The sequence below is a fragment of the Haliotis rubra genome, unplaced genomic scaffold (assembly GCF_003918875.1).
Source record: "Haliotis rubra isolate DU_JTF1 unplaced genomic scaffold, ASM391887v1 Scf123, whole genome shotgun sequence".
Taxonomy (NCBI): domain Eukaryota; kingdom Metazoa; phylum Mollusca; class Gastropoda; order Lepetellida; family Haliotidae; genus Haliotis; species Haliotis rubra.
The window spans coordinates 1,890,001-1,917,140 of NW_025765148.1; the positions used below are offsets into that span (position 1 = coordinate 1,890,001).

At 45.3% G+C, this 27,140-nt stretch overlaps 1 protein-coding gene across 1 annotated transcript in view; it reads right to left on the bottom strand.

Moving 5' to 3' along the window:
* Window positions 1–4,999: 4,999 nt before the first annotated feature.
* LOC124266079 (probable RNA-binding protein 19) overlaps window positions 5,000–27,140 on the bottom strand; it is a 29,503-nt gene continuing 7,362 nt past the window's right edge. The window contains exons 11-27 of the mRNA XM_046700898.1: window positions 26,857–26,945; window positions 25,859–25,897; window positions 24,857–24,932; window positions 23,426–23,556; window positions 23,112–23,169; window positions 21,999–22,053; window positions 19,855–19,951; window positions 19,445–19,555; window positions 18,942–19,142; window positions 16,966–17,115; window positions 15,484–15,594; window positions 15,086–15,152; window positions 12,961–13,096; window positions 12,331–12,447; window positions 11,830–11,935; window positions 6,855–6,978; window positions 5,000–5,206 (exon numbers count right to left, since the gene is read on the bottom strand). Coding sequence (XP_046556854.1) covers window positions 5,148–5,206; window positions 6,855–6,978; window positions 11,830–11,935; window positions 12,331–12,447; window positions 12,961–13,096; window positions 15,086–15,152; window positions 15,484–15,594; window positions 16,966–17,115; window positions 18,942–19,142; window positions 19,445–19,555; window positions 19,855–19,951; window positions 21,999–22,053; window positions 23,112–23,169; window positions 23,426–23,556; window positions 24,857–24,932; window positions 25,859–25,897; window positions 26,857–26,945 — 1,727 coding nt within the window. The 3' untranslated portion in view covers window positions 5,000–5,147. The remainder of the gene's footprint in view (window positions 5,207–6,854; window positions 6,979–11,829; window positions 11,936–12,330; window positions 12,448–12,960; window positions 13,097–15,085; window positions 15,153–15,483; window positions 15,595–16,965; window positions 17,116–18,941; window positions 19,143–19,444; window positions 19,556–19,854; window positions 19,952–21,998; window positions 22,054–23,111; window positions 23,170–23,425; window positions 23,557–24,856; window positions 24,933–25,858; window positions 25,898–26,856; window positions 26,946–27,140) is intronic.

Below are 27,140 nucleotides of genomic sequence, written 5' to 3' on the forward strand. Positions count from 1 at the left end.
CTCATGCAATAAAGGGAGAGAGAGAGAGAGAGAGAGAGAGAGAGAGAGAGAGAGAGAGAGAGAGAGAGAGAGAGAGACAGAGAGAGAGAGAGAGAGACACAGAGAGAGAGAGACAGACAGAGAGACACAGAGAGAGACAGACAGAGAACAGAGAGAGAGAGAGAGAGAAAGAGACACAGAGAGAGAGACAGACAGAGAGACACACAGAGAGAGAGAGAGAGAGAGAGAGAGAGAGAGAGAGAGAGAGAGACATAGATAGAGAAAGAGAGACAGAGAGTCAGGGAGAGACACAGAGAGAGAGACAGAGAGAGAGAGAGGGGCGGCGCACTATAACTACGAAGATGACGAGGTGTCAGAAAGCACCACGACGCCACCGTTAAGTGTCCATCTGAAATCCCCAGACACCCGTTTAGAAGAGGGCAACGGGATTACATGATACTTACACTTAATAAAACACCAGCACCAAAACGAAAATTAGCACTAGTTTGGATATGAGCTGGCGGGCACACCTATAACGTGTACAGCCTCACACGAAGGGTGTGTCATGGGCACACCCCCCTCCCCTGCTGTGAAGTGGCCAGTTCAATGTCCCTGTACACTGTTGCAGTTGCACTGAAGCCTACAAATAGAAAAATAAATAGTCGTAGAGGTTTATGTTGTAGAACCATTTTCACCAGCCAGCTCCGGTCAGTGACTTGAGTCGTGCGTTCGTAAACGAGCGAGCTGGTGTGAGCTGGTGTGTGATCGAGAGATTAAGGCCGCATGTAACAAACACATAATTGAGATTCATTGGTTCATATAGAGCCGTTATTGAAGCATATTCGATATATACAACTCACATGGGAATCTTGTTACTCATTATTATGTACGGAACCCAAGGAAACCGTCATTTGTTGAGGCGGCTGTGGCTGAGTTGAGTCTCACATTTTAACATGTTCAAATATATATCTGTAAATTTTCAGTATTGCATATTTGTTAGAGAAGCAGGGAGCGCACGAGAAAGAGAGGTAGGGGGACTGCTTTGTTTGTTCGCGTATCTTAAACTACCACAGCTCGAAGAACTCAAATTGATCACTGATGCAAGGGAGGTAACTGCTGACGGCTCATGAGATGCGCGTATAAAATCTACCCCGTTTTGTTTGGCGCTTGAACGTGTGTGCATGTTCACATTGTCAACTCCTTTGTGCACATGAACCAGTGCCTGCAGGGACCAGTGTCTGAAGGGACAGGAGTCTGCAGGGACCAGTGTCTGCAGGGATCGGTGTCTGCAGGGATCAGTGTCTGCATAATCAGTGTCTGCAGGGATTGGTGTCTGCAGGGACCAGTGTCTGCAGGGATCGGTGTCTGAGGGGATAAGTGTCTGCAGGGATCAGTGTCTGCATGATCAGTGTCTGCAGGGATCTGGTGTCTGCAGGGATTGGTGTCTGCAGACACTGGTCCCTGCAGGGATCAGTGTCTGCAGGGATCAGTGTCTGCATGATCAGTGTCTCCAGGGATCAGTGTCTGCACGGACTGGTGTCTCCAGGGATCAGTGTCTGCAGGGGCTGGTGTCTCCAGGGCTCAGTGTCTGCAGGGGCTGGTGTCTTCAGGGATCAGTGTCTGCAGGGACCAGTGTCTGCAGGGATCGGTGTCTGAGGGGAGCAGTGTCTGTAGGGGCTGGTGTCTGCATGATCAGTGTCTGCAGGGCTCAGTGTCTGCAGAGGCTGGTGTCTCCAGGGCTCAGTGTATGCAGGGGTCGGTGTCTGCAGGGACAGGTGTCTGCAGGGCTCAGTGTCTGCATGATCAGTGTCTGCAGGGATTGGTGTCTGCAGGGGCTGGTGTCTGTAGGGATTGGTGTCTGCAGGGATCGGTGTCTGCAGGGATTGGTGTCTGCAGGGACCAGTGTCTGCATGGATCGGTGTCTGAGGGGAGCAGTGTCTGCAGGGATTGGTGTCTGCAGGGATTGGTGTCTGCAGGGACCAGTGTCTGCATGGATCGGTGTCTGAGGGGAGCAGTGTCTGCAGGGATTGGTGCCTGCATGATCAGTGTCTGCAGGGATCGGTGTCTGCAGGGATCGGTGTCTGCAGTGATCAGTGTCTGCAGGGATCGGTGTCTGCAGGGGATCAGTGTCTGCAGGGGGCTGGTGTCTGCAGGTCTGCAGTGTCTGCAGGACTCAGTGTCTGCATGATCAGTGTCTGCATGATCAGTGTCTGAAGGGACTGGTGTCTGCATGATCAGTGTCTGCATGATCAGTGTCTGCAGGGATTGGTGTCTGCTGGGATCAGTGTCTGCAGGGATTGGTGTCTGCTGGGATCAGCGTCTGCAGGGACTGGTGTCTGCTGGGATCAGTGTCTGCAGGGATTGGTGTCTGCAGGGATCAGTGTCTGCAGGGACTGGTGTCTGCAGGGGCTGGTGTCTGCACGGATCAGTGTCTGCAGGGACTGGTGTCTGCAGGGATCAGTGTCTGCAGGGACCGGTGTCTGCAGGGGCTGGTGTCTGCACGGATCAGTGTCTGCAGGGACTGGTGTCTGCAGGGCTCAGTGTCTGCAGGGACCGGTGTCTGCACGGATCAGTGTCTGCAGGGACTGGTGTCTGCAGGGACCGGTCTCTGCACGGATCAGTGTCTGCAGGGACTGGTGTCTGAAGGGCTCAGTGTCTGCAGGGGCTGGTGTCTCCAGGGATCGGTGTCTGCAGGGACCAGTGTCTGCATGGATCGGTGTCTTAGGGGAGCAGTGTCTGCAGGGATTGGTGCCAGCATGATCAGTGTCTGCAGGGATCGGTGTCCGCAGGGGCTGGTGTCTCCAGGGCTCAGTGTCTGCAGGGATTGGTGTCTGCATAATCAGTGTCTGCAGGGATCAGTGTCTGCATGATCAGTGTCTGCAGGGATCGGTGTCTGCAGGGCTCAGTGTCTGCAGGGATTGGTGTCTCCAGGACTCAGTGTCTGCAGGGGCTGGTGTCTGCATGATCAGTGTCTGCATGATCAGTGTCTGAAGGGACTGGTGTCTGCATGATCAGTGTCTGCAGGGATCAGTGTCTGCAGGGATTGGTGTCTGCAGGGATCAGCGTCTGCAGGGACTGGTGTCTGCTGGGATCAGTGTCTGCAGGGATTGGTGTCTGCAGGGATCAGCGTCTGCAGGGACTGGTGTCTGCTGGGCTCAGTGTCTGCAGGGGCTGGTGTCTGCACGGATCAGTGTCTGCAGGGATCGGTGTCTGCAGGGGCTGGTGTCTGCACGGATCAGTGTCTGCAGGGACTGGTGTCTGCAGGGCTCAGTGTCTGCAGGGACCGGTGCCTGCACGGATCAGTGTCTGCAGGGACTGGTGTCTGCAGGGACCGGTGTCTGCACGGATCAGTGTCTGCAGGGACTGGTGTCTGCAGGGCTCAGTGTCTGCAGGGATTGGTGTCTGCAGGGACTGGTGTCTGCAGGGCTCAGCGTCTGCAGGGACCGGTGTCTGCAGGGGCTGGTGTCTGCAGGGATCAGTGTCTGCAGGGATCAGTGTCTGCACGGATCAGTGTCTGCAGGGACTGGTGTCTGCACAGATCAGTGTCTGCAGGGACTGGTGTCTGCAGGGACCGGTGTCTGCAGGGATCAGTGTCTGCAGGGACCAGTGTCTGTGGGGACTGTGTCTGCAGGGATCAGTGTCTGTCTGCAGGGACCAGTGTCTGGGGACCAGTGTCTGCAGGGATCAGTGTCTGCAGGGACCAGTGTCTGCGAGGACCAGCGTCTACAGGGACCGGTGTCTGCAGGGACTGGTGTCTGTGAGGATCAGTGTCTGCAGGGACCAGTGTCTGTGGGGATCGGTGTCTGCAGGGACCAGTGTCTGTGGGGACTGTGTCTACGGGGACTGGTGTCTGCAGGGACCAGAGTCTGTGGGGACCAGTGTCTGTGGGGACCAGTGTCTGTAGGGACCAGTGTCTGCAGGGACCAGTGTCTGTAGGGACCAGTGTCTGTGGGGACCAGAGTCTGTGGGGACCAGAGTCTGTGAGGATCAGTGTCTGCAGGGACCAGTGTCTGTGGGGACCAGAGTCTGTGGGGACAGAGTCTGTGGGGACTGTGTCTACGGGGATCGGTGTCTGCAGGGATCAGTGTCTGCAGGGACCGGTGTCTGTGAGGATCAGTGTCTGCAGGGACAAACGTATACAGGGACCAGTGTCTGCAGGGATCGGTGTCTGCAGGGACCAGTGTCTGTGGGGACTGTGTCTACGGGGACCGGTGTCTGCAGGGATCAGTGTCTGCAGGGACCAGTGTCTGCGAGGACCAGCGTCTACAGGGACCGGTGTCTGCAGGGACTGGTGTCTGTGAGGATCAGTGTCTGCAGGGACCAGTGTCTGTGGGGACCAGAGTCTGTGGGGACCGGTGTCTGTGAGGATCAGTGTCTGCAGGGACCAGTGTCTGCGGGGGGGACCGGGGTCTGGTGTCTCAGTGTCTGTGGGGACTGTGTCTACGGGGACTGGTGTCTGCAGGGACCAGTGTCTGTGGGGACCAGTGTCTGCAGGGACCAGTGTCTGTAGGGACCAGTGTCTGTGGGGACCAGAGTCTGTGGGGACCAGAGTCTGTGAGGATCAGTGTCTGCAGGGACCAGTGTCTGTGGGGACCAGAGTCTGTGGGGACCAGAGTCTGTGGGGACTGTGTCTACGGGGATCGGTGTCTGCAGGGACCAGTGTCTGCAGGGATCAGTGTCTGCAGGGACCGGTGTCTGTGAGGATCAGTGTCTGCAGGGACAAACGTATGCAGGGACCAGTGTCTGCAGGGATCGGTGTCTGCAGGGACCAGTGTCTGTGGGGACTGTGTCTACGGGGACCGGTGTCTGCAGGGACCGAAGTCTGTGGGGACCAGTGTCTGTGGGGACCAGTGTCTGCAGGGACCAGTGTCTGTAGGGACCAGTGTCTGTGGGGACCAGAGTCTGTGGGGACCAGAGTCTGTGGGGACCAGAGTCTGTGAGGATCAGTGTCTGCAGGAACAAACGTATACAGGGACCAGTGTCTGCAATAGTTTATTTGACAACCCTTTGACACATCATGTTCACATTCGAGTTTATTTCTGATACAGTCTATGTACACGTATACGCTCCCTCACAGGTTTCTGATACAGTCTATGTACACGTATACACTTCCTCACGGGTTTCTGTACAGTCTATGTACACTGAACCTCGGCAGGCTGCAGTCAGGCTCAGGATGGTGCCAGGTCCTCCATGATGGAGGACTTCCTCAGTTTCTTGGAGGGCCCATCTGTAAATACCAGTCACATGACAATAGTAAGTACATGTTGACAATGATCAGTACATTAGTACATCATGATAATCATCAATACACATCAGTACATGACAACTGTCAGTACATCATGACAAAATAATTTTGCTGCTTGACGTAAGAGGCGACTAACAAGATTGGGTGGTCAGGCTCGCAGACTTGGTTGACACATGTCATCACATCACAAATCTGCAGACTGAAGCTCATGATGTTGATCACTGGATTGTCTGGTCCCTGCTTGATTATTTACAGACCATCATATAACTGGAATATTGCTGCGTGCAGCATTAAACAACATACAAACAAACAAAACAAACAAATCTATATTCAACATTGACGTCCAGGTTGTGTATATGAACTGGCTGCAACAACAGTCTCAAGGATTGATCACTTGAAAGAAAACAAATGCAAGCAGAGTCCTGTTCTTCTGCTTATCTGGAAATATTAGTGCTGGTATTGGCATACAACCTGCTATACGATACATCACGATACTAAAATTATAGTCACAACGATATATTCACGATAATAAATCTTTAATTCTAACACCAACTGTAAAACACCTTAAGATCAAAACAAAACCTTTTATAGTATTTCATCAAATTCCGCCAACGTTTGTCAATGTTTATTCGGAAACGAGATAATGAAGTTTATACACAGACTTTGTGAATGTTAATAACATGCGAGCGCTATGTCTGACACAATTCTTGAGGCAAGAATTTTCGAGAAAACGTGTACTTATAAAGGAAAAATGAGTAAGCAAATATTTTAATCATCAAACGTGTCTTTTTTCTTGACAGATATCGCGATTTGGCAATATTTAAAGTTAAACATCGATGTACTGTGGCCCATTTGAAGTATCGTATCAGGATATACGACAATGTAAAACTTTGAATCGATTCACTGTATCGGCGGCCCATGAATCGATGCATCGATGCGTATCGATGAATCGTCACACCACTAGGAAATATATCAGCCTAGTTTTGACGAAAGTAACACTGTTATGAGCAGATATATTAGTACATCAAACAAACAGGTCACAATAATGTGCATGTGTGCTCTCAATCTTTAGTCTATGGTGCTATGAGTGACTGCTTGAACCAACAGGCTAACACACAGGCTGCTGACATAGATAATGAAGTCAAGGATGAGTGAGTGAGTGAAATTAGTTTTACACCGCACTCAGCAATATTCCAGCTATATTGAGGTGGTCTGTAAATAATCGAGTCAGGACCAGACAATCCAGTGATGAACAGCATGAGCATCCATTGGGAACTGATGACAGGTGTCAACCAAGTCAGCTAGCTTGACCACCCGATCCTGTTAGTCGCCTCTTACGACAAGCATAGGTTACTGAAGATCAATATTCTAACCCGGATCTTCATGGATGAACTGACCTCAGTGCTCCCACTGTTGTCATTTACTGTGTACAAAACTCAAACTGTTTTCATAAATGTACGATGAAGTTTTCCATAATCTTTATCTGAAAAGTGACTAACTATTTACGACTCTACGAGGGAAAGAAATAACTTCATTTGATTATCACATGATAGATTAGCTCTGAAAGTCTGTTGGTTGGAGTTAATGATGACCTCTACGGAGCAGTAGTCAGTGGAGGTCATCTACCTACCATCATGGAACCTCTCCGCCGTCTTCCTCCGCAGATCATCCACTGTCTCCTCAGCCTCCGCCCACTCCAGGACGAGGCGACGCCCAAACAAGTGGGTGCTATGACACAGAGCATTGAAGGCCCTCTGGAACAAACACACAGGCAGGTGGGGTCTCCATCTCGACATTGTACAGGTGGAACTTCTTTGAGTGGCATTTTAGAAGTTGGGAAGTACAATACAGAACAAACTTTATGGATAACAACTTCTTTTATTCGTGAGTGCGACGTTTCGATACAGATTCTTGCACCATTGTCAAGCATGCTTGAATCTGTATGGAAACGTCGCACTCACAAATAAAAGGAGTTGTTATCAATAAAGTTTGTTCTATATTGTACATGTGGAGACAGGGCGATTACATCAAACAATGGATGTGGAACTCATTCCAAGAGTCTGTCTAACTAGAGCACACCCCTGCCCCTCACTGATGCTACAGGTATAATGTATAACAGGTGAAACATTGTTGCACAATGAATAACTCGTAACAATAGTTATATGATATTGTTTTGTGTGAAGCTCCACAACAGGCAAGGACCTCGGGGTTGTCCGCTGACCATACTTCACCGACCTGCTGACAGCTTTATTTTAAAACAGGATTCTTGAAAACATTTTCTGTTGATCATCACTGAAGTACATATAGAAGTGCAAGAAATTATCACCTTTAGGGTGATATACAGGCAACACCAGGATGGTGCAACAATATGGCTTCAGGGGCTAGGGGTGATATACAGGCAACACCAGGATGGTGCAACAATATGGCTTCAGGTGCTAGGGGCTTGCACCTTTAGGGTGATATACAGGCAACACCAGGATGGTGCAACAATATGGCTTCAGGGGCTAGGGCTTGCACCTTTAGGGTGACATACAGGCAATACCAGGATAGTGCAACAATATGGCTTCAGGGGCTAGGTGCTTGCACCTTTAGGGTGACATACAGGCAATACCAGGATGGTGCAACAATATGGCTTCAAGGGCTAGGTGCTTGCACCTTTACAGATATACAGGCAATACCAGGATGGTGTGCAATATGGCTTCAGGGGCTAGGTGCTTGCACCTTTAGGGTGACATACAGGCAATACCAGGATGGTGCAACAATATGGCTTCAGGGGCTAGGTGCTTGCACCTTTAGGCATTGATACCAGGAATACCAGGATGGTGCAACAATATGGCTTCAGGGGCTAGCTGCTTGGGATTGACATACAGGCAATACCAGGATGGTGCAACAATATGGCTTCAGGGCTAGGTGCTTGCACCTTTTAGGGTGATATACAGGCAATACCAGGATGGTGCAACAATATGGCTTCAGGGGCCAGGGGTGACATACAGGACAGGATGGTGCAACAATAGGCTTCAGGGGCTATGCACCCAGGATACCAGGATGGTACAACAACAATAATGGCTTCAAGGGCTAGGTGGCACCTTTAGGAGTGATATACAGGCAATACCAGGATGGTTACAACAATATGGCTTCAAGGGCTAGGGGTGACATGACAATACCAGGATGGCAATATGGCTTCAGGTGCTAGGGGGTGACATACAGACAATACCAGGATGGTACAACAATATGGCTTCAGGTGCTAGGGTGACATACAGACAATACCAGGATGGTACAACAATATGGCTTCAGGGGCTAGGGGTGACATACAGGCAATACCAGGATGGTGCAACAATATGGCTTCAGGTGCTAGGGGTGACATACAGGCAATACCAGGATGGTGCAACAATATGGCTTCAAAGGGCTAGGGGTGACATACAGGCAATACCAGGATGGTACAACAATATGGCTTCAGGTGCTAGGGGTGACATACAGGCAATACCAGGATGGTACAACAATATGGCTTCAGGGGTGCTTGCACCTGACATACAGGCAATACCAGGATGGTACAACAATATGGCTTCAAGGGCTAGGGGTGACATACAGGCAATACCAGGATGGTACAACAATATGGCTTCAAGGGCTAGGGGTGACATACAGGCAATACCAGGATGGTGCAACAATATGGCTTCAAGGGCTAGGGGTGACATACAGGCAATACCAGGATGGTGCAACAATATGGCTTCAGGGGCTAGGGGTGACATACAGGCAATACCAGGATGGTGCAACAATATGGCTTCAAGGGCTAGGTGCTTGCACCTTTAGGGTGATACAGGCAATACCAGGATGGTGCAACAATATGGCTTCAGGGGCTAGGTGCTTGCACCTTTAGGGTGATGTACAGGCAATACCAGGATGGTGCATCAATATGGCTTCAAGGGCTAGGTGCTTGCACCTTTAGGATGACATACAAAGCACTACCAGGATGGTGCAACAAAATGGCTTCAAGGGGTAGGTGCTTGCACCTTTAGGGTGATATACAGGCAATACCAGGATGGTGCAACAATATGGCTTCAGGGGCTAGGTGCTTGCACCTTTAGGGTGATATACAGGCAATACCAGGATGGTGCAACAATATGGCTTCAGGGGCTAGGTGCTTGCACATTTAGGGTGATATACAGGCAATACCAGGATGGTGCAACAATATGGCTTCAGAGGCTAGGGGCTTGACCTTTAGGGGTATATACAGGCAATATCAGGATGGTGCAACAATATGGCTTCAGGGGCTAGGGGTGACATACAGGCAATACCAGGATGGTGCAACAATATGGCTTCAAGGGCTAGGGGTGACATACAGGCAATACCAGGATGGTGCAACAATATGACTTCAGAGGCAGGGGCTTGCACAGGGTGATATACAGGCAATATCAGGATGGTGCAACAATATGGCTTCATAGGTGCTTGCAAGAGTGACACAGGCAATATCAGGATGGTGCAACAATTCTTCAGGGGCTAGGGGTGATATACAGGCAATACCAGGATGGTGCAACAATATGGCTTCAGGGGCTAGGTGTGACACCTACATACAGGCAATACCAGGATGGTGCATCAATATGGCTTCAAGGGGCTGGATTTAGGGTGATATACAGGCAATACCAGGATGGCTATGGCTTCAAGGGCTAGGGCTACAGACAATACCAGGATGGTACAACAATGGTGCTAGGGGTGACATACAGACAATACCAGGATGGTACAACAATATGGCTTCAGGTGCTAGGGGTGACATACAGACAATACCAGGATGGTACAACAATATGGCTTCAGGGCTAGGGGTGACATACAGGCAATACCAGGATGGTACAACAATATGGCTTCAGGTGCTAGGGTGACATACAGGCAATACCAGGATGGTGAACAATATGGCTTCAGGGCTAGGGGTGACATACAGGCAATACCAGGATGGTACAACAATATGGCTTCAGGTGCTAGGGGTGACATACAGGCAATACCAGGATGGTGCAACAATATGGCTTCAGGGCTAGGGGGTGACATACAGACAATACCAGGATGGTGCAACAATATGGCTTCAGGGGCTAGGGGCACCTGATATACAGGCAATACCAGGATGGTGCAACAATATGGCTTCAGGGGCTAGGTGGCTTTAGAGGGGTGATATACAGGCAATACCAGGATGGTGCAACAATATGGCTTCAGGGGCTAGGTGCTTGCACATACAGGCAATACCAGGATGGTGCAACAATATGGCTTCAGGGGCTAGGGGTGACATACAGGCAATACCAGGATGGTGCAACAATATGACTTCAGAGGCCAGGGCTTGCACCTTTAGGGTGATATACAGGCAATATCAGGATGGTGCAACAATATGGCTTCAGGGGCTAGGTGCTTGCACCTTTAGTGATATACAGGCAATACCAGGATGGTGCAACAATATGGCTTCAGGGCTAGGTGCTTGCACAGAGATGTGACAGGCAATACCAGGATGGTGCAACAATATGGCTTCAGGGGCTAGGGGCTTGCACCTTTAGGGGTGACATACAGGCAATACCAGGATGGTGCAACAATATGGCTTCAGAGGCCAGGGGCTTTGCACCTAGGGGTGATATACAGGCAATACCAGGATGGTGCAACAATATGGCTTCAGGGCTAGGGGTGACATACAGGCAATACCAGGATGGTACAACAATATGGCTTCAGGGGCCAGGGGTGACATACAGGCAATACCAGGATGGTACAACAATATGGCTTCAGGGGCTAGGGGCTTGCACCTTTAGGGTGATATACAGGCAATACCAGGATGGTGCAACAATATGGCTTCAAGGGCTAGGTGCTTGCACCTTTAGGGTGATATACAGGCAATACCAGGATGGTGCAACAATATGGCTTCAGGGGCTAGAGGTGACATACAGGAAATACCAGGATGGTGCAACAATATGGCTTCAAGGGCTAGGTGCTTGCACCTTTAGGAAGACATACAGGCAATACCAGGATGGTGCATCAATATGGCTTCAAGGGCTAGGTGCTTGCACCTTTAGGATGACATACAAGCACTACCAGGATGGTGCAACAATATGGCTTCAGGGGCTAGGGGTGACATACAGGCAATACCAGGATGGTACAACAATATGGCTTCAGAGGCCAGGGGCTTGCACCTTTAGGGTGATATACAGGCAATATCAGGATGGTGCAACAATATGGCTTCAGGGGCTAGCACCTTTAGGGTGACATACAGGCAATACCAGGATGGTGCAACAATATGGCTTCAGGGGCTAGGGGTGACATACAGGCAATACCAGGATGGTACAACAATATGGCTTCAGAGGCCAGGGGCTTGCACCTTTAGGGTGATATACAGGCAATATCAGGATGGTGCAACAATGTGGCTTCAGGGGCTAGGGGTGATATACAGGCAATACCAGGATGGTACAACAATATGGCTTCAGGTGCTAGGGGTGACATACAGGCAATACCAGGATGGTGCAACAATATGGCTTCAGGGGCTAGGGGTCAAGGGGTTCCAGTCTGGGTCAGTCATCACATCGCTGGTGCCCTGAATACGTGTACAGCCACCCTGATACGATATACCCTAAATCGTAATTTCCTACCTTGGCATCAGGTCGGGTGAGGAAGTCGACAAACCCAAATCCTCGATGTGATCCCGTTCCGCTCAGCTTCTTGGGCAGCCGGACAGTCTTGAGCTCACCAAACACTCTACATAACATAGAATACTGTGTATAGTCTCTATATGTGGACAATACTCAACAAACCACAAGAAATGGATTATCATTGGTTAAGTTAGTTCTCGATTATCATGTGTGACTGTGACTATTTCTAGAAACAACCCAGAGAATTCACCTGTTGATGTGTTGAGAAAGAATCCATGTCTGGTGGCTAGGGCTGACTGACTGACTGAGTTTGGTTTTACGCCACTTTTAGCAATATTCCAGCAACATCACGGCGGGGGACACCAGAAATGGGCTTTGTACCCATTGGGGGATTCGAACCCGGGTCTTCGGCGTGACGAGTGGCTAAGAACCCCACAAGGTGACAAACATACATTTTCTAGACAACATCATTATCCAGAATCCCAGCAATATAATACATACTTGAACAGTTCATAGATTTCGTTCCGTGTGACTTCGAATGGAATATTTCGGACAAGTATCTTGGATGATTTCTGCTTGGTGCTTTTCTGTTTTTTCTTGTTGGACTCTTTTGTGACGCTATTATGAAATAAAAAGTTCACATGAGAGGCCTGCCATCCAATCAACAAACACAAGACAATAATCAGCATTTGTGTTAAAACTTTGGTCATATTGTGAGGTAGAAGGCTTTAAACTCTGAACAGGGAGTGTGTGAGTGTTGGTGTGTGTGCGTGTTGGAGTGTGTGCATGCTGGAGCATGTGAGTGCATGGGTGTGTGTGTGTGTGTGTGTGTGTGAATGCATGAGTGTTAGAGTGTGTGCGAGTGAGCATGTGAGTGCATGAGTTGTGTGTGAGAGGGAGTGTGAGTGTATGTGCATGATTTAGTACATGAGTGTGTCGGCGTATTTCAGTTTCAGTTTCATCACAGCATGTCAGTTTGTTGTAAACTGATTTCACCGCAGGTTTTGCATTTAGTCAACAGGCAGTGGCCAATAAATCTGGACTACATCCAGAACAGCATCCTTAAATATCAATGGTGATACTGCAAGCAACTCAATAGGAGACAACTGTGGATGGTACATGTGTACATACGTGGTCTCTCTGTTGGAGATCTTCAGTTCCAGCTGATGGTCGTCCAGACTCGCATGTTGCAATGTCTTCAATGCTTTGTCTGCACTTGACTTCCTCGTGTATTCCACAAAACCGTACCCCATCGACAGAAACTCACCTGCAGAACATAGATTTGATAAACTGACCAGCACAATGTTGTTAATAAACAAACATGCAATACACATATTGTGTTGAATAAGTGACCTGTGTTACAGACACTGACCTGCAATATACACATTGTTTTATTCACTGACCCCCCTGCATACATTGTTTTATTCACTGACCCCCCTGCATACATTGTTTTATTCACTGACCCCCACTGCATACATTGTTTTATTCACTGACCCCCTCAGTGGATACATTGTTTTATTCACTGACCCCCACTGCATACATTGTTTTATTCACTGACCCCCAGTGCATACATTGTTTTATTCACTGACCCCCACTGCATACATTGTTTTATTCACTGACCCCCCCCACTGCATACATTGTTTTTATTCACTAAATCCACTGCATACATTGTTTTATTCACTGACCCCCAGTGCATACATTGTTTTATTCACTGACCCCCACTGCATACATTGTTTTATTAACTGACCCCCAGTGCCATACATTGTTTTATTCACTGACCCCCACTGCATACATTGTTTTATTAACTGGCGCCCACTGCATACATTGTTTTATTCACTGACCCCACTGCATACATTTTTTTATTCACTGACCCCCACTGCATACATTGTTTTATTCACTGACCCCCAGTGCATACATTGTTTTTATTCACTGACTCCCCACTGCATACATTGTTTTATTCACTGACCCCCATGCATTGTTTTATTCACTGACCCCCACTGCATACAAATGTTATATTCACTGACCCCCACTGCATACATTGTTATATTCACTGACCCCCACTGCATACATTGTTTTTATTCACTGACCCCCAGTGCATACATTGTTTTATTCACTGACCCCCACTGCATACATTGTTTTATTCACTGACCCCCACTGCATACATTGTTTTATTCACTGACCCCCACTGCATACATTGTTTTATTCACTGACCCCCACTGCATACATTGTTTTATTCACTGACCCCCACTGCATACATTGTTTTATTCACTGACTTTCACTGCATACATTGTTTTATTAACTGGCCCCACTGCATACATTGTTTTATTCACTGATCCCCACTGCATACATTGTTTTATTCACTGACCCCACTGCATACATTGTTTTATTCACTGACCCCACTGCATACATTGTTTTATTCACTGACCCCACTGCATACATTGTTATATTCACTGACCCCACTGCATACATTGTTTTATTCACTGACTTCAGTGCATACATTGTTTTATTAACTGACCCCCACTGCATACATTTTTATTCTCTGACCCCCACTGCATACATTGTTTTATTCACTGACCCCCACTGCATACATTGTTTTATTCACTGACCCCCACTGCATACATTGTTTTATTCACTGACCCCCACTGCATACATTGTTTTTATTCACTGACCCCCACTGCATAAAATGTTATATTCACTGACCCCCACTGCATACATTGTTTTATTCACTGACCCCCACTGCATACATTGTTTTATTGACTGGCTCCACTGCATACATTGTTTTATTCACTGACTCCACTGCATACATTGTTTTATTCACTGACCCCCACTGCATACATTGTTTTATTCACTGACCCCCACTGCATAAATTGTTTTATTCACTGACCCCCACTGCATAAATTGTTATATTCACTGACCCCCACTGCATACATTGTTTTATTCACTGACTCCCACTGCATAAAATGTTTTTAATGAACCGGTTCAGAACTAACAAAGTAGAATGATGACAAATTTTATGGACATACAACTTCTTTTACATAGATCTATGTCGAAACGTCGCCTTTCACAGAATAAAAGTAGTTGTATATCAATAAAATTTGTCATCATTCTTCATCAACTAGCAAAGTACATAAATTTACATAGTTGTTACAGTTACTGTGATATGTCCAGTCCCAAGTTATGCCCATAGCTCACCTACATACAGTGGAGACTGTGAACCTAAACCCCATACTGGGTAAGTGAGCAGATGGAAACAGACCTGGATTTTTGAAGTCCTTCTTTTTGGATATCGTCGCATATTTTACATTTCCACATCTCTCGAACATCTAAAGACAAAAAAAAAAAGAGGGAATAAAATCTCCATTTTTTTGTTGAACCAGAATATGCCACACACTGGTGATTAAAATCTGAATATTTGACATGGTACATATACAATAGTGCTTTCATGGCCTTGTAGTTCACCCAATAGGAAAATGTCAGTGACTCCCATTAAACAAAAGTTGCAACAAACATGCACACACAATTTCGGCTCAATCCATCAAGCCATTTTGGGAACAAGTAAAAAATGGAAAAACAGGTTTATGGACAACAACTTGCAACATCTGAATATCACATGACCTCTCAGGACAGGTCAACTGAAGTCAGATTGGCCCATACCGTCTTAAAGTCTTCTTCCGTCGTATCGAAGTTGAGGTTCTTCACAAACAGGGTACAGCCTGGGGTACGCTCTTCCTCATCTTCGTCATCAGATTCACCTTCCTCCGTAACCTGGAAACATTGTTGACAACAATATTTGCTAGAGCAACATTAATACAATTATTTTACACAAACATGAATCTATACTATGACGTAGGAGGCATTGAGTTTATGACGGTTTAGATCTTAAGCTAACTCTACGAGGCATCCACTCCAATCAACAGATGCAAGTCACGTGACTGGACGATGATGCAGAAAACGAAGGGAACACATCAGTGTTCATCTGAACGTAATCAAACCACGGCAGTTGCATTTTGTAGTGAAATGAACAGGGACAAAGATTAATATTGTATGTATTATGGTCTAAATATGCAAAATCAAACCATGGAGAAGTGTTCTGTAGCAATTATCATGTCACTTGTGACTTCAGACTCAAATGATTTGAGAAATTGAATTTGGAAATTTTACATACAGAAAACCAACATAGAACATAAATATTCGTTAGCTGGCAATCAGAAATGTTTGAGGGGAAATGCATTATCAATAATCTAAAGGCACAACCATTACCATTTGGAAGTGACCAGTTTACTTTATGAGATGTGGTAAATACCGACAAATTGGAGGCATTCAAGCTACATGATGGAAAAACCTGACACAGCCTTGCATGACGAATCACCTGACACAGCCTTGCATGACAAATCACCTGACACAGCCATGCATGACGGATCACCTGACACAGCCTTGCATGACTGATCACCTGACACAGCCATGCATGACGGATCACCTGACACAGCCTTGCATGACTGATCACCTGACACAGCCATGCATGACGGATCACCTGACACAGCCTTGCATGACGGATCACCTGACACAGCCTTGCATGACGAATCACCTGACACAGCCATGCATGACGGATCACCTGACACAGCCTTGCATGGCGGATCACCTGACACAGCCATCTGACACAGCCTTGCATGACGGATCACCTGACACAGCCTTGCATGACGAATCACCTGACACAGCCATGCATGACGGATCACCTGACACAGCCTTGCATGACTGATCACCTGACACAGCCTTGCATGACGGATCACCTGACACAGCCTTGCATGACGGATCACCTGACACAGCCTTGCATGACGGATCACCTGACACAGCCTTGCATGACGGATCACTTGACACAGCCTTGCATGATGGATCACCTGACACAGCCTTGCATGACGGATCACCTGACACAGCCTTGCATGACGGATCACCTGACACAGCCTTGCATGACGGATCACCTGACACAGCCTTGCATGGACATGACAGATCTTAACACAGAGCTATCGCATCAGGATACAGAATGGGATTTTAATGACTATAGTTTCCCTCAGAGTTCATCTAAGGTTCTACGGAAGAACTGATTACTGCAATTCCATGGGTTCCCATATGACTACACACCACTTTTTTAATTTCTTCTTTGTCTACTGCTGTAGGTTCTTTCTCTGTCTCTTCCTCTTCTTCCTCCATCTCCTCTGTTGGTGGTGCCTTGTACTCCGTGGTGAACACCCCGACAGGCGCCCACTCCAGGTACAGAGGCAGGTACTGGAACTACAGTGAAACACATCAGAGTGAGTGAGTGAGTGAGTGAGTGAGTGAGTGAGTGAGTGAGTGAGTGAGTGAGTGAGAACACATCAGAGTGAGTGAGTGAGTGAGTGAGTGTACGTGTCAATAGTCAGCCTATATCACAACTGCATGACAATAATCCAGTTCACAGGGTTACAAGAACAAACCTTGAACATGTGAATTGATTTAAGAATTTCTGTTTTCCTTTTTAATTCACAAAAATAAGAGAAATTAAAATATGACAAATCTGTTTGCTGGATTTATTAAAATGTACTGCAAAATTTCTACATTTGTGTAACCTAGTGGTTAATGATTTGCACCCAGATAAGATTTCCTATGGGTACCATGTGTAAAGAACATTTCTGGTGTTCCCCGCTGTGATATTGCTGGAATATTGCTAAAGCAGCATTAAACTAATCTAAACTCACTCACTCGCTCACTCACTCTTTTTTGGCCTTGTTATTCAGGAGCTGATAAGATTACACATATTTCGAGTTACTTACAACGACTTCAATGTCTTTGTTGCATGTATAATAGTAGGAATAGACATAGGAACAACAGGCACACTAGACAGGTACAGATAAGCTGTGTATCTGCGTAAATTTTATGTGAAAACTCAATTCCTTTTAAGTCTATTGCGTACAAGTACGCTTGAATCTTTGTAAATACTCACTAAATGTGATCTTACATGCGTACACACAAAAACGTCAAATCTTAGCTTGTGTACCGGTGGATAGAGATAATAACTGAGGTATATTAAGAGGTTCTATTTCAGGACATGAACTTGACAACTTGCAGTCTTTCTTATCGTTTTTTCATTAACAGATCAAATATAAATAACAAACACTAACATTTAAACTTTATTATATTTTTAAAATCAATGTAAAATGGCAAAATACCCCATTGAGTTTGAGTGAGGCGAGTACAATTTATTTGGTTACTCAAAGGAAAATTACCCAAATGAGATGAACACATGCGAGTACATAACTCAATGACCCAAAAAAGTTATCTGTAGCTCTGACACTGTAAGTGTGAGTGGAAACACACTGTAAATCATGAAATTAATACGTCACAAATGTAATGCGAGTGCGAGGGTCTAGTTTAAAATGCGTCACGAAATTAATGCGAGCTTAGGAATCTGTGTTGATGATAGAATGAATTGAGCTTGTTAAGCAATGAATGGAAATGAGCTGAGGATGTTTTGATTACGCTGCCATGTTTGATCACGTGATTGCTTGCTACTACTTGTCTTCTGACAACATGTATAAATGTAATCCGACGTGAAAGACACAAGTCATCTACCAAGGTACAACAAACAAGTGGCTGGAGAATGTCTGATCTGGCTGATGTGCTTGAGTGACTTTAAACAATGACCAGTGATTGTAACCAGTGATAATTACATGTGGCTTGAGATACCTGTAATGAGGAAGTGACCTGTATTGGTGTAATGTGTAGTGTCAACAGATTTACGTTTTCTGTCTTTTATTAAGTAGACATCATCAGACTGAAATGCGTCATTATAATAATGCGAGAAGAGTACAGACGCATTTTTCGCATTAATATAATGCTCGCATTAATTTCATGATTTACAGTACTTGTAAAACATTTGCTAGGTTAACTAGTCAAAGGTCATGCATTACTTGCAGTGTATCTATTGTTAGTTCAATGTAAGCAGGGTGCAGACAACAAATTTCCTCCTCGGAATGTTTAGCACCCCCTGTAAGACAGCCCCAAGATACATGAGAACCCCTGTATCTCACAACCTACAGAACACTGGTGGTTCCCTGATGTGGAGGACAAGCGGGTGCTACCTTTGTGTATGCCAGTTTGGTGAAGGCAGACCGAGCCTGCGCTGGTTCCAGGAACTCAATGAGCGCAGAGACTCTGGCTGGCGGCAGAAGGAATCTTCCCAGAGTTCCATACTTCTCAAACTTCTCCCGTAGTTCCAGCTCATTGGTTCCAGCCGGGAGGTTCTTGGCCAGGATGACAGTCTTACTGCGGGGAGCGGCGGCCTGAGACAAGCAGGTTGAGACGGATTCATCATATGAGTTGTACATCGTGGAATTTTAAATATTTCTATTTCTACATTTATATATAATACATTACCTACAGAATCATTCGGGGTGGGGCTTTTGCATGAAGTATATTTCTTATGTATAAAACGATATAATGATATACTGATACATATACTGATACATATACTGATCTTCAGTCAATGACAATAAGAATGGATTTTGATTGTTATTATTCATTCCTGATACTAAATAGTTTACATCTGTTCTGATATACAAGAGCAAGTGACGGACAACCCTACCTGACTGAAGCTGTCCAGACTGACACCGTTGTCAAGCAGGAAATCCCTCGTCTCCGACACGATCTGTGTCTCACCAAGCGCCATCCTCACCCCCAGGCTCTCCTTCCCGCTCTAATACAAACATCATCATCATCATCATCATCATCATCATCATCATCATCATCATCATCATCATCATCATCATCATCATCATCATCATCATCATCATCATCATCATCATAATCCTCCTCCTCCAAAACTCTGGCATGAAACATTTTTATTTTTATTACGAATCTTCATCAGGGCAACCCAACCTGACATAAATGATACCAAGAATCTTAATCAGGCTCTTGGATGACTAAGGGCAATAACTCTGCTCACCAAATTCTCAAAATAAAATAACTCTCTGATTCGGAGCAGCAGCTACTCACAGCATCAAGGATCTGACTCTTGCTGGTGCCGTATCTCTCCGCCATAGTGTCGGCCACGGCATTGGCGCCAATAAACATGGTGTTCCAGTTGTGGGAACTGCAACAGAACAACACATACAGGAGAGGATGTTGGTCTACGCTGTACCCAGCAACAACACATACATACAGGAGAGGATGTTGGTCTCACGCCCAGCACCCACCAACAGAACAACACATACAGGAGAGGATGTTGGTCCACGCTGTACCCACCTTAACAGAACAACACATACAGGAGAGGATGTTGGTCTACGCTTGCACCCAGTACCCAGCAACATAACATCCAGGATTAGACATTCCTTACATTTCTGTGTCGCAACAATTAGAATCATTATGACATGGCTTATATCAGTTGCCAGTGAATGAAGGACCACCTTGATGTCATACATTCCTTATAACGCTACAAGGAGTTTCGTGTGTAGCCAGAGATACATATCCAGGTACAGTCGAACCCCGTTTCTCCGGACATATTGCTACTGTTGGTGGGACAACTGCTTGTTGGTCCTCGTCGTCTGACTGGTCGTCTGTCGGTGGCTGCACTCTGTTGATGATTTCGTCATCAGTCAGCTCATGACCGGTGTCTACGACAGTGTCTTCATCCACGTACTGCTCATCAGTTGGGACTTCGTCCCCATCACTTCTTGGTAACTGCTGCATCAAATTCCGCAGCTCAGCAAGGGGGATGTCATCGTTGTTTTCGTCCTCAGTCTCAGCTGTGGTCGGAATTATGTCAACGTGTTTGTGCAGTTGTTGATACACTTCACACTCACTCCATCCCAGGCAGACTTGACGAACCGGATAGCTAACCTTAGCGTCTGGGGTTGGCCATTCTCATGTAGTGTTTCATAGCCACTTCTTGTAAAGGGCTTTAAAGTTCTGGATGATACCAGCGTCCATTGGATGAATATGCAGTGGTGTTGGGAGGAAGGAAGTGCACGGTGATGTTGGTCAGCCGAACGTCCTTGTGGTTATGGCTGGCAGCATTACCTAAAAGTAGGATGACCGTACGACCTTTCAGACGCATGGATCTGTCAAAGTGTCGCAACCGGTTACTAAATAATTCACTGGTCATCCATGCTCTGGTGTTATGGCGATAACGGACATACAATTCCAGGTTGAAATTTCAGCCGAAGCACCTCGGTTGTCTTGCCTTGCCGATGACGAATGGTTTCATTTTCATTGTTCCACGAGCACTGAAGCAGAATGCTACTGTGATGCGCTCTTTAGATCTTTTCACGCCTGCGCAAGCCTTCGAAGCCAGAGTGTAATTGGGGCCTAATTTATAAAATAAACCTGTCTCATCCACATTGAAAATATCATCAGGCTCGTAATTCTTGAGCACTGATTTCAACTCTTCTCTCCCTATTGAAATTGCCGTTTTATCTGAACTAGCTGCTTCGCCTGAGAGTTTTTTTGGGAGAGAGAGAAATGAGATTTGAACTTGACAGCCAACCACGTGAATAGGAAAAATCCGAAATGCTGAGTTGTGAGCCAAACAATTCCGCTTTCTGAACAATCATGGCATCATTTACTGCAGAATTTTTGCTATTCAAGTCATTAATACAAAGAATGAGGTGTTCTTCCAAATTTTGGTATTTTGCATTTCTGGCACGAGAAATAGAGGCCGAATATTCTGAAAGTACTAACCATTTATCCTTAGATTTTAAAATGTCCCCAATTGTAGATTTACCAATGGCATGTCAAGAGGATTTTTCAAAATGTTTGATGATATGGTCTAAACTGGCTGAAGGATGGCTTTCTTTAAATTTACAAATTTCACGCTTCTCGGCTGCAGTCACACAGTGACATTGCGTTTAGCAGGGTGACTTGCCACACCAAAAAAAGACTGGACAAACAATAATAAACCTGGACAAACACAATGATGGCCGTATGACTATGCTTGATGCACAGCATGTTTTTATAAATCAACCTGCGATATCACAAATGAAGGATATCACCAGTCCCAGCCAGCAGTCATCAGTCCCAGCCGCCAGTCACCAGTCCCAGCCAGCAGTCACCAGTCCCAGCCAGCAGTCACCAGTCCCAGCCAGCAGTCACCAGTCCCAGCCAGCAGTCATCAGTCCCAGCCGCCAGTCACCAGTCCTCACCTTTTAGCCATAGACTTCTGTTCTGCTTCTTTTTTCTTCTTAAAAGATGTTTTTTCTGAAAACCAAAAATACCTTGCAAGTACTTCTGCCGTAAAATGAATGTTTCAGGACGTGCACAAACTGCACAATGTGTTGATGTCTATTGTTTTACTAACAGAGAGATTGATCAGGTCATCAACGTATTTCCCTTCTCTCTACAACAAATCATCCTTCAGACGTTCTCACTCAGCTTAAGCCACATAATGCACGAGTTTCGAGTGTTGAGTATCGAGTCACAGTCAATTAAGTGTCATATGAACACTGAACTACCAGATTGTGCAGCCATTGTGACTGCCAGTCTACAGAACAGACACCTAGTCCAACAAGCTTGACACACCCAGAGATGCCAACCCCAAAGTGTTGCAAATAGTACTTTCAAGGATCAAAATTAGTAGTTTGACCATAAAATTAGAAGTCAACTAAATACTTAAAATCATGACGGATTCTGAGAAATATAATATAACACTAATCAAGTGACTGAGTGAGTGAGTTTAGTTTTACGCTGCACTCCGCAATATTCCAGTTATATGGCGGCGGGCTGTAAATAATCGAGTCTGGACCAGACAATCCAGTGATCAATAGCATGAGCATCGATCTGCACAATTGGGAATCGATGACGTGTTGACCAAGCAAGCGAGCCTGACCACCCGATTCTGTTAGTCGCCTCTTACGACAAGCAAGGGTTACTGAAGGTTCATTCTAACCCGGACCTTCACTACTCAAGAGCGCAGCTTTAATTTCACATATGGTACCTCCAACAGCAGATTTCCAAATTGTCCCTCGCTCACTCACTCACTCTCTCACTCCAGTTCAGATATATCATTAAATTTGATGAATGGAAGGTGAAGTCCGAAAATGTATTTAATCGACGAAAATATATGTTTTTGTCTATATATTGGAATTGTAATGAACTTTCTTCAAATTTCAAAGAATTTCTAGTGCAATCGTATTGGCCAAGTTTGAGGCTAAAATTCATAGCGACTATGATGAAATCGTAGAGGTTGTCATCTCTGCCAGCCTGATGCTGGAGAAGCCCAATGTCTGCGCTCCGCTCTCTTCAGTGAACTAACTCACCTGTTATTTCGATGTCTTCTGGCTTGGGTTTTCCAGGAAGGATGTGTAACATTCGCCCCTGAAATCAGACAGCAGGGTGAGTGAGTGAAATCAGACAGCAGGCAGGGTGAGTGAGTGAAATCAGACAGCAGGGTGAGTGAGTGAAATAAGACAGCAGGCTCACTGGCAGTTCACTAGTAGTTCACCAGTTGTTCACTTTTGAATGAAAGGTCACAACAAATGTCAATTGTTCAAATATCACAAGAAGAAATAGCCCTATGAAAGGTCAACTGGTATAAGGTCACTTGAGGTTGGCAGTTGTCTGAAGCCTCTACCTGGAAGACGGTTCCATCCAGCGCCACAAAACCCTTCACAGCATGCTCTGGCATCATGAATGTCACATGTGCAAAACCCTTGATCTTGTGGGTGAATGGATCAACTGGAACACTCACGTCTGTCAGGGGACCTGAATAATCAATCATGTCAATCTCAGTCATGTCAATCGCATCAATCATGTCAATCACATCAATCATGTAAGGTAGTAGGGTACAAAGAAGACAAGATTCATTACAAAACTGGCCAACTTGTGCCAATTTTCACTCCTACATAAGTGTGATACAATGTGAAGGTGAGGTGAGGTTAAATTGGGTTAAAGTCGTTATCGGGAAATATTTTTGCTCATATGACGGCGGAGGTGGTGTGATACAATGTGAACACAATAGGGATCATAATAAGTGAGGACTGGAAATTACCATCCCATCACAAGATCCTGGCCTAAGGGAGACAACTCTACTTGGTGAACACTAATGCAACTACATCAAGAATGTATCAGAAGATTGATACAACATTACTTAAATGCACATGTGTAACAACCTACTAGCTTCTGTTTTCACACTGTGTCCTGTTTCTATGTATAAATATTGAGTATCCTAAATACAAAGAAACTTACGTTAACATCATCACATTTGTCCTCATCATTTAACACTGAACTGATTTTTTAAAATTATTTTTATCATGGAACAGTCAGCTTTAACTACCCGATTCACAGAAAGTATCAATTCACATCCAACAGATGTTTGTTCAAACCATCTTGGACATGAACAACAGACATATCTGAACACTGTTTTTGAACACTCAAGTAAGGTATTGGTATGATAGTTTCTGCTTCATACAGTATGTGATCAGTAATACAGTCAAATCCCGATGAGTCGAATGCCGGTGTCTCGAATATTATGCATAACTTGAAGTACCTGTCGGTCCCCACCATTCCCTGTTATAGTTGTCATCATTTGATTTCCGGTTACACGAAGTCGTCTCATAAATACACACGAGGACTCGAAAAGGAAATCTGGTCCCATGAGATTCAAACAACAGCAATCTTGTATACATAAGCCGAAGTCAGTCAATGAGAAGTTGATTGGTGTAGCAAACTGATCCAATTGACAAACCAGCGCGGCTCACACCTTTCCGCCATTGACGGGTGAGTTCAAAAGGCAGATTAGAGATTTTACGGAAATCACTGTCTGTGCTAATCAGACTGGAACTGATAAGGTGCCCCTATTAGTGATAGGGAAATCATTAGATAAACAAATGCTTAGGGCAGAGGAATTAGGAGGAATTAGGATACAGTGGATCATATTTTTTCTACCCTCATAGACATACCTATGTCTGTAGAATACATGGATAAGTCAAATTTATTACTTGGTCCCCAGCGATTCGACTCATCGGGATTTGACTGTATATAACAAGCATAAATATCTGCTCACCATATTCGTTAAACAAAGCATGTATATCATCCTCTGTACAGCAGTACGCCAGGTTCCGCACAAACAGCCTCCCGGACTGAAACAGACAGCAAACATCTTGATGAAAGTCACACAACCAACACTTCCTGTCACAGCATAAACATGACCATCCTACCTGCCATTGTGGACAGCAGATTGTCATTCTGGAGAGTGTGGGTTCAAATAAATGGACGGGAAACAACCCGATAATGTACCAGAATCTGTACTTTACTGAGAAAGTGTAATCTCAAATACTAGTATAACATATTACATTTGACCATTTTCTAAATGACAAGTGTACTCACACAGTGTGTTTAGGCAAAAAAATACAATTTCTGGTAACCCAACTGACTCTATCCTAACAAACACCCCCAAAACATTTTTTTAACCAAGTCAAAATCATGACTGGAGTGCATTTCAACTTATCATTTTCATCCAAATCAAGTATGATATTTTCATGTTTTTCAGTGTACGTAGGGCTAAAATGGATTGCATCGAATTGGCATAATGGGCTCTCACTGACAAAACCTGCAAATAAATAACATAAATAATAATTTGATATAGAAATCTTTCAGTGTTTCATCACAAGGCATTGTCACTACATGATATGGTACTCTTGTTAAAACCTTCTCAGGTGCCCACCTGGTGCTAAAATATTATTTCTTTTAAAGCGTAAAAAAGAGAGGATAAAACCGACTCACCTACCCTATTTTTAACAAGCATGTAATAGGCAACGGACATATATTTTGGGGGGGCCTTAGACTTCTGTATTCTCAATACAAGCCAGTTAAGCAGGAAGACAACAACATCTGACTGGCTCAAGCATCCAGCCCAGTTAGATCCAACAGATACTATAGTACATCATCAAATAGAATAGTATCAAAGTAAAAGGTCAGATTTTGAGACATTTTAAATTTATTTGAATTCATAGCATGAGCAAGTAGAAATTACAGACATGGATCTGTTCAGCACCCATTAACTCACCTCAGCTATACCTTCATCCTCCTCCGCCCGGTCTTGTTGCTGGACAAAACAAATACATAATACCAGATTATGTGAACCTTCATTTATCCAGGCTCCAGTTATCTCAAATCCAATATGTTAAATACCCTGGAACCATACCTTCATTTTACAGCTGAATTCGAAATACATAATGCTAAAATTTAGTCAAACAAAATTGCGTCCAGGGCAAAGTAATCCTGTGTAACGTTACAGATAAGCAAGCAGACAGTGACGCCACAAATGGGGTAGCCTAGTGGTTAAAGCGTTATTCTACATGCTCATCAGCCTAGTGGTTAAAGTGTTCGCTTGTCACGCCGAAGGCCCAGGTTCGATTCCCTTCATGGGTACAATTTGTGCAGCCCATTTCTGGTGCCACCTGCCATGATATTGCTGGAATATTGCTAAAAACAGCGTAAAACCAAACTCAGTCAGTCAGTCAGTATTCTACATGGGGATCTAACAGGGTCTGTGTTGGAATCCTAAGGGGTCTCTGTACTGAATTTCAGGGACCCAAGAACTGGGATGTCTATCTGACGTAAGGTCACTACTTGACTGATAACAACAGAAATGTAAACGACTTGGCAAGCCTCTTGTTCACTGTAGGGCGGGCTTTTCTTGTTTGACTTGTTTGACAAAAGGTACATGTTAAACATGTAAAACAATCAGTCACATATAGTTAACATGCATACTTTTTATGTCCTAGCCCACGCGAGTAACCAAATTGGCACTGATGATATCTGAACATGATATTGGAAGGGAAGTTCACATTATAACATCAAAGAAAGTTGTGGGTTTTGTACAGTGGACTATCATTATCAACAGTAGTTCATTTCTATACCTCAAAACTATTCTTGTGGGTTTTGTACAAATTATCGCTTCAAAAAACTAATTAGGCAACATAAATAAAAGTGTGAGAAAATCTTCAACATTAACATCACCTTGGATACAGAACCACCATCAAAACATAAAATATCCCATACTATTTTTAGTTCCCATGCTCTGGGTTCATGCTCGGTGACCTTGAGGTCAGCCTCTTCCTGAGTCCTCTTCATGCTGATCCGCTTGCCATCTGTAACCACAGTAACAGTCAACATATTAATTCCATTACAAAGACTAAAAGGTATCTATATTTGAGTTAGGAGACCCATATTGCACTCCCCACAAGCCAGAGCGTGCTCTGCTGTAGGTAGGCCTACCGCTGAAGTAGCACCAAACAGGAAGTGACCCAACCAACTTCCACACTGATAGGTCAGTAATTTGTTTA